The sequence below is a fragment of the Mytilinidion resinicola genome (genome assembly GCF_010093595.1).
Source record: "Mytilinidion resinicola strain CBS 304.34 unplaced genomic scaffold BDZ99scaffold_11, whole genome shotgun sequence".
NCBI lineage: Eukaryota > Fungi > Ascomycota > Dothideomycetes > Mytilinidiales > Mytilinidiaceae > Mytilinidion > Mytilinidion resinicola.
The window spans coordinates 1461049-1473126 of record NW_022985447.1 but is presented as its reverse complement, the minus strand read 5'-3'; the positions used below and the strand labels follow the sequence as shown (position 1 = coordinate 1473126).

The 12078-nt window shown below is 51.5% G+C and overlaps 5 protein-coding genes across 5 annotated transcripts; 2 read left to right on the top strand and 3 right to left on the bottom strand.

Annotated features, from left to right (window-relative positions):
* Positions 1-2109: 2109 nt before the first annotated feature.
* On the bottom strand, positions 2110-2610 carry BDZ99DRAFT_521641 (uncharacterized protein; the record flags this gene model as incomplete). Its single annotated transcript, XM_033725647.1, has 1 exon — positions 2110-2610. The coding sequence occupies one exon, from the start codon at positions 2608-2610 to the stop codon at positions 2110-2112; it is 501 nt and encodes a 166-aa protein (XP_033576167.1).
* A 1254-nt stretch (positions 2611-3864) lies between these two features.
* BDZ99DRAFT_477640 (uncharacterized protein) lies at positions 3865-5493 on the bottom strand (the record flags this gene model as incomplete). The annotated part of the gene is made up of 2 exons (XM_033722128.1): positions 3865-5407; positions 5483-5493. The coding sequence occupies 2 exons, from the start codon at positions 5491-5493 to the stop codon at positions 3865-3867; spliced, it is 1554 nt and encodes a 517-aa protein (XP_033576166.1).
* A 731-nt stretch (positions 5494-6224) lies between these two features.
* Positions 6225-8409, top strand: BDZ99DRAFT_463990 (IF-2B-domain-containing protein). The gene is made up of 5 exons (XM_033720199.1): positions 6225-7341; positions 7409-7526; positions 7576-7596; positions 7645-7922; positions 7995-8409. Exons 1-5 carry the CDS (start codon positions 6363-6365, stop codon positions 8081-8083), a joined length of 1485 nt encoding a protein of 494 aa, XP_033576165.1. The 5' UTR covers positions 6225-6362; the 3' UTR covers positions 8084-8409.
* A 278-nt stretch (positions 8410-8687) lies between these two features.
* On the top strand, positions 8688-11249 carry BDZ99DRAFT_418837 (uncharacterized protein). The gene is made up of 2 exons (XM_033716869.1): positions 8688-8858; positions 8927-11249. Exon 2 carries the CDS (start codon positions 9073-9075, stop codon positions 10963-10965), a length of 1893 nt encoding a protein of 630 aa, XP_033576164.1. The 5' UTR covers positions 8688-8858; positions 8927-9072; the 3' UTR covers positions 10966-11249.
* Positions 11250-11575: 326 nt separating this feature from the next.
* On the bottom strand, positions 11576-12049 carry BDZ99DRAFT_389169 (uncharacterized protein; the record flags this gene model as incomplete). Its single annotated transcript, XM_033715615.1, has 1 exon — positions 11576-12049. A coding segment is annotated over one exon (474 nt), but the record flags the coding sequence as incomplete, so codon positions are not given.
* Between the last annotated feature and the right edge of the window lie 29 nt (positions 12050-12078).

Sequence of the window (12078 nt, the reverse complement as noted above, 5' to 3'; positions counted from 1 at the left end):
GCAGAAATGAGGCCTTTGTAACTACACGTATTCGACGCCTGGGCCGCGCGTAGCTATGATTTGTGCTCTTAGTGCGGCGGATAAAGGGCTGTCCACAACGTCTTGCTCTATGGAGATTATCAGGCCCAGAGAAGATATGATCCTCTGCGTATTGGGCGCTCGCAACCTGACTAGTTGGCTCACCGCGGCAGTCTTTAGCTTTGTTCGAGGCCTCCGTATGAAAGCCCAGATCGAATGCAAGGCTGGCGAGCTCTTTCTCCACGGAACCAACACGCCTCGAGGGTGCTGGTTTGTCTCGTCGTGTTTCCCTTTTCAGATTCATAAATGCAAGTGATTCGAGGCTTCGGATGCAGAATAGACAAGGCTAGACATAGGTAATTTCCCAAGCCACATCAGGGACACTTGATTTCTGGTAGACTTTCCTGCCGTCAGGGAACTCAATCAACCGCCTGGTTGGCTCTGTGTGGCATGCGGAAAGGCTGTCTCGAAGAGAGAAGCCAAGATATTTCCCAAGCAGTCTGTTCAGAGGACCAGATACCACTTCGAGATACTTGCAATTCTCAAAGAATACTCGGAGACTGGAAATCTGACCTCGATATCTGAGAATGTTGTTGAGGAGCTCGTTTCTCACCTGCGAATCTTCGACCGAGCGGAAGATGCGATTCGATTTCATGAGTGCCCAACCTCCTACCTATCGACAAGAGAGTTACTGGGGGCGAGAAGCTCGAGCGTCTCCAAGGTTGCAAGATCGACGGCCCCTGGGCGGACAGACCCTGGAAGTATGTCTTTCTTCCAGGTATCCGCCACATGAGTCAGCCCATTCAGGATTTCCTATATGTAGTTAATCACTGATAATTGTTACGAACAAGACCAGCGGAGAGCCAACAGGAAACAGTGACGGGCAGGTTGCAGAACGCCAGGCGATATCAACGAGCAACAACGGTCGCACAACGATACGCGGGGCAGGATCACATAACAAAGGGTCAGGTGATGTTCTCTATATAATCTATCTTGGCGGAGGCTTAAGTGAGCAGAGCAGAGCATAACAGCATGCTCTGTGGTGATATCGGTGCTCTGCTAACTTCGGAGCAGAGCAGGATAGAGAAGACAGAGAAGGATCAAATTGTCTAAAGGAAGGAAAGGTATAAGAACACGGTCGTTCTCAGCGTTGCTTTCTCTCCTTCATACTCAACTTATGTTTTGAATTTTACTTATTAGATTGAATCTTTACAGCAAATATAACAAACCTATTTGTTACACACCTTCTATACTACTAAAGCCACCTTGACCCGTTCTAACGTTAGACTTATACCTCACGCTTCCTCGTCTGCGGTTAGCCTGCAGCTTAGCAACTGGTAAGTGGACCCAAACCTAACCATGCTAACCTCACTTCTGGAAGTTACCTGGCTCAAGAGATCAGACAAGTACAATCTGTGATTGAGGCATCTTTAGGTGAACAAGGAGTTCATAACACTATAGAAAGAGCTAATTTTATCTTTTTATCTACGGCTCCTTCTCTAAGCTAAGTAGAGAAAATAGGCAAGCAAGGAGACGAGGCGCTAAAAGCTAGCTCGGACCGTGAGACACAAAAGCGTTGAGAGACAGGATGGGACGGTTCTAGACGAAGCGGTGACGCAGTGAAGCGAAAGGAACCTTGTAAGAGGGCTGTGAGATGCAGCTTAGAAGCAAGGCTTCATTAAGCGGAAATTGGAAAAGACGGGTTAGGGCGCGAATGATGAGACGGGATAGTAGAGGTAGTAGGAGGTGATGCGCTTTAATAGAGAGGGGTTGGGGCGGATTACATAAGGGTATAAGAGGGCGCTAGTTAGCCGGAAAGAGAAGACCGCGTAAACCTGAGGGGGAGTTCCCTCGAATAACTTTACAACGCAAAATACACTAAGCAAGGAGAAATACCCATAGAGACAATAGGTAGGAGATATGATACACCAAGTTACAAGCCATCTAAGTCAGGAAACACCAGACCCGCTGTCACGCCCCTTTATATCCTCCATTCTATTCTCCATTCTATTCTCCGTTCCGTCCTTTATCCGAACCTCCATTCTACGCTCCATTCTCCCCTCCATTCTAACGTCAACCCCAATGTCCACTCTAGGCTCCATTCTGCCCTCCATTCTGAACCCCATTCAGAAACCCCGTTTCCCAAGGATGGCACCATGTATAATTCACTGCATCACCCAATAACGACCCCACCGCCCCTCCCCCAAACAGCCAGTCCTCAAGCTGCTCCATCTCCTCTTTGAGCTCAAAGAGAAACGGTACAGCGCCAATATACTCCCCAAATCCCAACTTGGACCGCATGCAGTTCGGGCAACAGCTGAATGTCATTTCTTCGCGTATGTTGTTCTGCACATTCCAGTTCGGACAGAGTGTGATGTCCCAGCCGGGGAAGGAAGGAGTGGTGTCGTTGGCGGCACGTAAGAAGAAGAGGACCTGGGGTTCGGTGGAGAAAATCAAGCGGGCGCTTCTGAGATGGCCGCGTTCGGCCCGTTCAGGGCAGAGAGAACAGAGAAAGATTATGGTCCAGGTGCTGTGGTTGTGGGTGCAGTCTTGTCCTTCTCGGGCGTGATCGAATATGGCTGTTCTGCACATCTTGCGGGACTAGATAATGTGATTGCTGGATGTGGAGGTGGTGCGAAAGGGGGAGATGGTGTCGAAGATGTTTAATGATGCTGTTACTAGCACGGCGGGACTGAGATGCTGTGGGTTTATCTGAAGTGCAGCTACTGAAGATAGATAGAGTTTTTTGTGCAGAAAAGGAGTTGACAGCTGATTTGAGAATGAGGTTCGTGAAGTAAAAGTGTGCTGCAGGAAAAGGCACCTTCGAGGAATGGAAAGAAAATACTTATACTCCTGCCAAGATGCGGTGACTCTTTGAACTGAGCGCTTCCTTTAACTGTTCAAAGCGATTGAACGTTTCACAGTGACAAAAAGAAATGACGATGTCCTAAAGCTCGATCGACAAATGATCGGGTTTAGTTGAATATATGCCTCATCATATGACTTCAAGGAAATGCAAGACCTTTAAAGAAACTGTGCGGGTAGAGTCGAAGTTCCGTATCGCTGTGCAACATGACTGCAAGAAGAAGGGAAGACCGTTGGGTGGCTGTTTGAACCGAGTGCTCTAATTAGTTGCTCGGAATGATGAGGTGTTTCATCGTGACATGGACAACGACGATGCTCCGTAGCTCGATCGCAAGATGATCGGAGTTAGCTGACTCTATGCTCCAAAACTCAGCCGCAAGATGATCGGGCTCAGTCGACTATACGCCTCATCATGTGGCTACAAGGAAATTCAAGGCCGTTGAGCGATCTTTGTGGATAGAGTCGACGTTTCGTACCGCTAAAGAATATGACTGTAAGTAAATGCAAGACCTTCAGGAGACCTGTGTAGAGAAACTTAACATTTCCTATCGCTATGAAGAAGCCATGGCCATTGGGTGAGCTGTTTGATTAGACTCTTTGTTTCATCAAACATAAAATGTAACGATGTTAAAAAATAGACTATCGCCGGACAGTAATCGGGAGGCGTTGAATGACAACTTGCTAGACACACTCACTGCAATGTCTGGTACAATACCTCGTCATAGACCCGTGCGCACTTTGCGGCCAGTGCATGGCTTCAATGCACTGATGAAACCCTAAGGGGAATGGGTCTTCGATCTGTGTGCACCCTCCTGCCGCCATCGGGTTGATCTGGCGAATTTATCAATAGTTTGGAATACTGATATATGTATTCCAGAATTCTAAAAAGAGGTATGAAACACTACAGGCGCTGTAAGGAAACTCTACGGACAACAATAAAGAGATGCTGCATCAGTAGTGAGTCTCTACCAATAAGGAGTCTCAAACCGCAAAGTTCAGCTCGAACTCCGGCCTTCCATTTCTCCACTCCGAGAACTCCACATCCCCAGGCATCTCCCTCCCATCCGCAAGCCTCAGCCTGGGCCAGTTCTCCCACTCCCAGCTAAAAGGCTTCTCCTCATACAGCGACTTCTCCGGCGGCCCACCCTTGCAAGCCTCAGGCAGCATCTCCGCAAGCACATCATTGACCAGCACAAGCGCACCACTATGCCACCCGGCCGCACTCACACTCAGCGCAAAATACGCACCCAAGCCATCCTCATCTGCATCCTTAAGCTCGGGACGCTTATCCCAGTCCCTCGTTTCCTGCTCGAACCACTCGCTGACTTCGCCTCTGACTGCGAGCTCGTGAGTAGCAAGTTGTATCCGCTCGCTTGCCTCAGCGGGATCCTTGCCACCGGCTCCCATGAAGCGCATGTACTCCCGCTTTTCTTTCTCGAACCACACCTGGCGGCCAGTGGTGTAAGTTTCGGGAAGCAGTTGACCTTCGCGTCGGGCACCGACAACGTGGATGCCGCGGATCAAGGCCTGGGAGTCGTTTTCGTTTCCGAGGCCGAGCGCGCCGCACCCCCGAGGGTCTTTACCGTAGGAGGTGATGCGGCCATTGCTGTGGAGTGCGTGGTAGTGGTAGTCGCCGAATGCAACGGATATCACGCCGGTGTTTTGGAGAGCGGGAATTCGCTGCAGGCCTTGGATATTTATCTGATCGGGATTGTCAAAACGCGCGTCCCAGCATCTATCGAGGTAGCCTTGGTCGGCAACGATGACCTCGTCATTCTTGAAGGAGGCGAAGTGTCGGAAAGACCCTTGGACATCCCAATGCGTACCAGTGCCGTTCCGAAGGCGACGGAGTTCCATGATATCGGTGGTGGTCGATTCGGCACCGATCTTTGCGGCAAACACCTTTCCAAGATCTGTAACAAAGACAACAAAATGCTCAAGCACGATGTAGTTGTTGACCATGCCTACTTCATCCCCGAGGGCCTTGTCGTCTTCAGATTGCCGAGACGCATGCTTCGTCCGCTGGTAGCTTGTCTTCGGTACGACTGCGGAGTCGACGACTAACATCATATCTGAATCATGTTCTCCTCGCGGACGTCTCACTGGGCTCCACAAGATGATGCCAGTCCCGTAAATGTACGCAGAGCTGTGGCTCCACCCAGCCACAACCTGCCGAACGCGTCCAATTCGGGTGGCGTCCGCGGTCAGAATTTGACTGCTCGAAGATGACGATGCTTCGTTGATGTCGACATGAAGGAACTTGACATGAAGCGCGTCTTCACAAAAGGCGTACCAGGACCAAATTCTGCCGCTATCTGATAGTGCTAGGATGTGAGATCGTCCAGACGAGAACTGTCGCGTAGCTACTGCCGGATCGTATCTGTCCGTGGACTGAGGAAACCCAGGTGGATACTTCAAGAGTTCGTACCTGTCAGAGCTGACTTCGCGCGGCATGTGCAAGCCATCGAGAACACCAAAAGTATAGAGGGAGCCTTTGGAAGTAAGAAGTGTTGTCGACCAGCCACTGGCGTCAACATTAGTTGTGCACCTGTTTAGAAACGATTGGGTGTTTGGAGATGAAAACTCTGGAGTTGCTCACCCGCATTGCATGTCTGCAATGATTCCCAGTTTTCTAGAATGCTCTACTTCCGTAGGGAAAGGCACATTAACGTTCGGGGCAGCCCAAAATCGCCCTGGCGACATGCCTCTTGGCAGAGCTTGCGAGTTTTTGTAGGTATGTCCCAGGCAGCCGTCAGTGTTGCTGCCCCATGTAAATACGCGGCTTTGCGTGAGCAGTCTGCGATACATCTTCTGCCATCGTACGCCATCTGATTGGACGACTGGCTGGTTGGGAACTCGGAAAGTAGATCGGGTAGCATAGCTCCAGTATGCACCGTCGAGACGAATCGAGGGCTGATTGAAGGCTGTGCAAGTGGCACATAGTGCCAGAAAGCTTTTGGCATCGAGGTAAGGAAAGACCAGAAGAAGAATATCCAGGGGAAGGTCGTTGAGGGGGGTCCCTTTATTCGCCATGTTTACGAGATTGACTCGAGGAGGCTTCAAGCTATGGAATGGTAGTCAACGACGTAAGTTTGGTCAAGTAGTGAGGCGAAGAAAGTTGTTGGTGATGTATGACGTGGGTGGTGCCTGGTGGGATGAGGTTTGGCTGCGGCTCACGCTAGCGGCATGACTCGTGCCTCCCCGGAATCTGGGGTAGGCCTTGGCGTCTTTTTCTCGAACATGACTCAGCAAAATTCCTCCCGTCACCACTCGACTTCAACCACTATCATCTGAAGTCCCTCAACTGCCTCTCACCAACCACAACGCCAATGCTAGAAACATCTAATCGACCGCATACTGCACGGAGACCTCTACCCACACTACACCCTAGCCGGTAGTACGACCGCGCAAACAAAGCCCCCGCCTTTCCTGTCGCAATTGACTCATTGTCTCCGAACCCACATCACATACTTCCCACGATGAGCGCCGAACCCGCAGATACCGGGGAGACTCCGGCGGCACCAACGCCTGCTACATCGGACCCAGCGCCTCCACCAAATGCTCCACCGACAGCCGAGAAAGGAGCACCCGAAAAGCCCGCACTCTCTGGAGCAGAACTGAAGAAACGAGCAAAGGCAGAGAAAGCAGCAAAAAGAGCCCAGCAAAAGGCCGCAACGGTGGGAATATCAGGCGCACCACAAGACTCGAAACCGGTACAACAGGAGCCCAAGCAGCAAAAGAAGGACGGAAAACAAACTTCAAAGGAACCGAAGCAAGGCCCAAAAGAGGCTGGACAACCAGGAACGCCCCTCCCAATGCGGCGAAGACAGTCTGTGACTCTTCCGCCACCAAAAGAGAAGGAGGAAGTAGTAAAGCAAGTCGGGTTATTTGGCCACTTGTATGGTCAACCAAAACAGCACTCGATAGCTGGCGCGGCCAAGGAAGTGCACCCCGCGATCCTGGCCCTCGGGCTGCAGTACTCGAGCTATGTGATTTGTGGGAGTACTGCTAGGTGCGTTTCGATGCTACTAGCTTTCAAAAAAGTCATTGAGTCGTACACAACTCCCAAAGGCCAAGCGCTGGCCCGGCATCTCACAGCTCATCATCTTTCTCCTCAAATCACCTACCTTCAGGCATGTCGCCCGATCAGTATCAGCATGGGAAACGCTATCCGCCATTTGAAAGACCTGATTGTGAAGATTGATCCAGCTGTCTCCGAAGCAGACGCGAAAGAACATCTAATAGACTCGATCGATAGTTTTATCAGGGAGCGCATTACGGCTGCGGATGAGCTAATATCAAGCGAGGCCATGACGAAGATCACACCTGGAGATGTGGTTCTCACATACGCGTCGAGCACTATTGTGCAGACCACGCTACTAAAGGCCCACAACGCTGGTATTCCGTTTCGAGTAATTGTCGTAGATTCGAAGCCATTATACGAGGGCAAGGCACTAGGTAAATCTGACTTTTCTAGCTCCTTTTCATCATTAAGAAGCTATTCCTAACCTCATCCGTTCCACAGCCAGGAACCTAGCACACCACGGCCTCAAAGTCAGCTACAGCTTGATTAGCAGCGCCGCACACGCCATGAAAAGCGTTACGAGGATATTCCTCGGCGCCCACGCAATGATGAGTAACGGGTACGTCCTCCCCATCTCCCCCACACCGCTCCGCTAACTTTCCACAAAGCCGTCTATACTCCAGAGTCGGGTAAACTCCCCACCTCCTCTAAACCCAGTTCCAACTAACCACCCCCAGCACCGCCGCCATCGCCATGCTCGCCCACGAACGCGACATCCCCGTCACTGTTCTCTGCGAAAGCGTCAAATTCACCGACCAAGTCGCACTGGACAGCATCGTGAAGAACGAACTCGCGTCGCCAGAAGAATTGCTCTCCGAGAACGAACGCAGCGCACTCGTCGATCTACTTCCAAAAGACAAATCTAGCAGTGCAGACAAGAATGAGGAGGTGATGAAGTGGTGGCGGGATGAGCCGAATCTGCAGATATTGAACATATTGTACGATGTGACGCCAGGTAAGCCTAAAGCTGTTTCTATTGGGATTCTGGAGTTGCGCTTGGGGATAGTAAGCTAATAGATGGTTGCAGCGGAGTATATCAGCATTGTTATTACGGAGCATGGATCGTTGCCGCCGAGCTCGGTGCCGGTGGTTCATCGGATTAGCACGAATACTTAGGGATAGCTGGAGAAATTCTGCGAGGCGTAGTCGTAATGCACGGGACCCACGGGGGCTGGGGAAGACTGCAATACCCCCAGCCTAATGAGCCTTCAAAAAATCACAATCTAAAGGGATGAACCACCTGAATCGGACTCGCGTTATTGAGGATGGCATTCCGCTTTTGGGGCGTGCTGGGATTTATTGTAGAGCTGTAAAATAGTGAAGCTATCACGCCGTTGAATGGACGAGCTAGGGGAATAGTCTCCTTTGAGAAAGGAAGACATTTTCAATTTTCTTAGTCAATGAAAGTGTTCCTCAGGCCACTCCAGGCCATATTATCCAGCGATTTGTTTGTACCGATGTAATGGAAACTGGTGCCTACCAGGCAGGCTCACGTGCTTTCGCGAACATCGTCCCATCGCGAAAACTCTGGTCGCCCCGCTGCAGCCTCCATTATTACATCACCATCATTGTATCCCGACTCCCACTGCCCCTGGACTCTTTTGGATCCCATCGATATCCCTTCCTGTATCATCTTATCTCGCACACCTCGCGTCGTGTCATCCACACTCGCTCACCATGAAATCCACCGGCGGCGGCGCATCAAAGCGCAAACGAGCGGCGCGCCAGACGCGCCTCAACTTCACACCCATCGATTCCTCATCACCTGCCGCGGCGCATCTCTCGCCGCAAGTTCGTGGTCGCGCGGCTGCGGTGTCGTATGACAGGTCGCCTAGCCCGGTGAAGCGGCGGAAGGTGGAGGTGAAGGGGGGAGAGGTTGATGATATCACTGGTACGATTTCACTACGCGTTCAAATTTATTATCTTAGCACGGTGTCTTCTTATCTAACGGTTCGACAGATAGCTTCAGAGCTCTACCTACACCCGATAAATCGTCTCAAGCCAAAATTCACGGTCACGGCAATACGACATCGGAGTTACTTCGCCGGCAACTGGATTTTGGCAACAACGGAAGCAAGGCTTCACAGCGACAGAGCAGAGGGGGAATGGGTTCCTCGCCTTCACGACCGATGGCGCCTAATATGTTTGGAAGCCCTGACCGAAAAGTGGTGGATGTGGCTACTAGTTCGAGCGGGTCAGATAAAGAGGAGCTTCCGACGAAGGTGACACGTTCTGTTCGGAAGGTCTCGAATGTTCACCCGCCGAAAGGAAGGGAGCCTCCACCGGCTGCTGGAAGATCGCGGAGGAGTGATAAGAAGCAGAAGGCGGAGAAAGTTAGGGAGGCGCAACCCGCTGCTAGGAGATCGCAACGGAGTAATAAGCACCAGAAACCGATGGTTATCTCCAGCGATGAGGGCTCGGATGGTGAAGGCTCAGACGGCGCAGAGGAAAAGAGTTCAGTGAAGGATCAGCCCGTTGCAGAAACTGAATCCGACAGCGAAGAGATGCCAGACTCGTCTCCACTCAAGAAGCCACGGCAAGCGGCAGCTACTCGAGCTCGTAGGCGATCCGACTCTTTCGAAGTGCCTGACGATGTTGTAGAGCTGGAAGACGATGAGCCGGTGGTCTCCCCTCGCAAGCGAAGCAGGAAGTCAAGAGCTTCGGACTCTGAGGATGAAGATAAGGACGACATTGTTCCAAGTCTGCGAAGGCGACTCCGACGTCCGCGGCAGGAAGAATCCCCAACCCCCACAGAAGAAGAAGATGACGAAGAGGAAGACGATTCCATTGTCATGACACAACGGAGATACAAACCCAAAACTCCTGACCAGAGCTTCAGCAAACAGGAAAAGGACGATTTGGACGACGATCTAGAGTTCCTGGGATCCGGTCGAAAGCTGTCAAACAAGGCGCGAGAAAAACGGGCCACGCCGAAGATAAATGCACGGCAAATCGCCCTCGAAGAGTTGAAGCGAAAGCGGGCTGGCGAGAAGGTCGAAACCACAGTCACTCCCAATCGTAAGAAGCCACCCGTCCGTACAATTGAGGATACCTCCTCCGAGGAAGAAGCAGACGAAGAGGACGACGGTGGCTTCGACGACCTCGATGACGCCCAACCTGAATATCGAGCGGATGTGCTAGATATGTTCCACGAGGATGATGAAGATGACGGATTCGTCGTCGACGAGGACGATGACGGTGACGACACATTAGGAGCGCCAGATGCCCAACTTCCATTAGAATTCAGCAGCCTCAGTCGCGCCAAGGCAAAGGACCTATTCAAATACGCTATCGAGTGGATGGTGCAGAAGAAGATCAACCCTGCTTTCGAAATGACCGACGACGTCTATCGTCTCACGTTCCAAAAGCTCGACGACGAAGTCAAGGGCCTGGCTGGATCCAAGTTCGTGTCCTCAGTATGGAGGCCCGAGTTCACGAGGTCCATCAAAGCTAGACCGGAGATGAACCTCTTGCAAATGTCTGCGGATGCGATGGACGCGGATTGCCAAGCTTGTAATCGCCGCAATCACCCAGCTACTTGGAGCATCCAACTTACTGGCAAACCGTATCATAAGGAGTCGCTGGAAGAGCTAGCTCAATCAGATGATGACTCTGACGACGAAGATGACGACGAAGAAGAGGAGGGTGATGGCAAGGAATACGATGCCGACGGGAATGAGCTGCCGGACCGGGAGCGATGGTTTAGCCTTGGAAGCACATGCAAGCAGAACGCCGAAATGGCACACATCCTCCACCACTGGCGCTACCATCTCAACGCATGGGTTGTCAGCTATCTCGAAAGCAGCGGCTACTGCACTCCGGAACAGCTCACCAATCGCGATAAAATGAGCGTGAGGAAGCGGCGCAAGGCTGCGCTCAAGATTGTCGATAAGATGGAGAAGAAGGGGGAGGTCAACCGGCTTTATAGGGACTATCGGAATCAACTCGATTGGGCTCAGAGTGCGAAGAATGATGGGTCAAGGTTTGTTAGGCGGTGATTGGAGAAGTGGGAGGGGACGATGGATTGGATGGCATGGTTGGCAATTGGAGTCTGATATGGAGACTATGGTGTCAAGGATACAAGATTGAATTGGATATCCATTGAGTAGCTCGGCTTTAGCTAGTTCACTTCCAATAATTGCTAGGCTTGATGAAAACTTTCTGTTGGGCGTCCCGAGAGCTTAGTTGCCACAGCGAGACATGGAAAGGTGGCACTCTACTTTTACAACAAACTCTTTTGACTATTACCTCGGAGTCCTAGGAGTCAAAGACTGTTAAACACATCGTCTTCTCAGAACACATACCTCCCGTCCCTGCTTTACCAAGTCCTCTCTCTGTGCGCGTCTTTGTTCTGTTCTATCTACCAATCATTTAGATATGGCCAAATGGACCACGACTTAATCCACCCAAGCAGTAATGGACAGGTGTACACACGAGACGGAGATGTCTGGTGGGATACTCTTCGCACGATTTCCTATGAACACATGCTCAACGTCATGGACCCTTTGATCTCTCACTCAAAATCCAAAACGATGCTATTCCACACTCTATATTTATAAGAACGTACTGAGATTATCTCAAGAATGCTTCAAAGCACACCAAAAGCGCTCAAATCCCCTCATCACTCCCCTCATCAAACTCCTCATTAGAGACATAAAAGGACCCTCCCATCTCTTCCCCCTGATCCTCCTCCACCCTCAACACCGCCGTCGACACTCCCGTCGTCGAATCCGGGTGCCCCCACCGCCTCTCCATCCTCCCCTCAACCTGTTCCTGCACATGCCTCCTCACCCGCGCCGTCATGCGATTCAAGCACCCCTCCATCTCCTTCTCCTCCCTCTCCTTGCCTTTCACACCCCCAACCCCTAAACTCGGCGGCGCCCACTTTAAATACACCTTGTTATGGCTCGCCGGCAGCGCAAACCCCGCATCCAGAGCAGCAATATACTCATAGCACAGATAACACGCAGGCTTGCTGCAGCCCACGAACTTATCGTCGTCGACAAATGGGAGCTTGCGCTTGTGGAAGAGCTGGACGAGGTACAGTTCTGCGTGGATGCGGGTGCTCGTGGTGCAATCATCGCGCAGGCGGGCGGAGAGGTTGCTCCAGC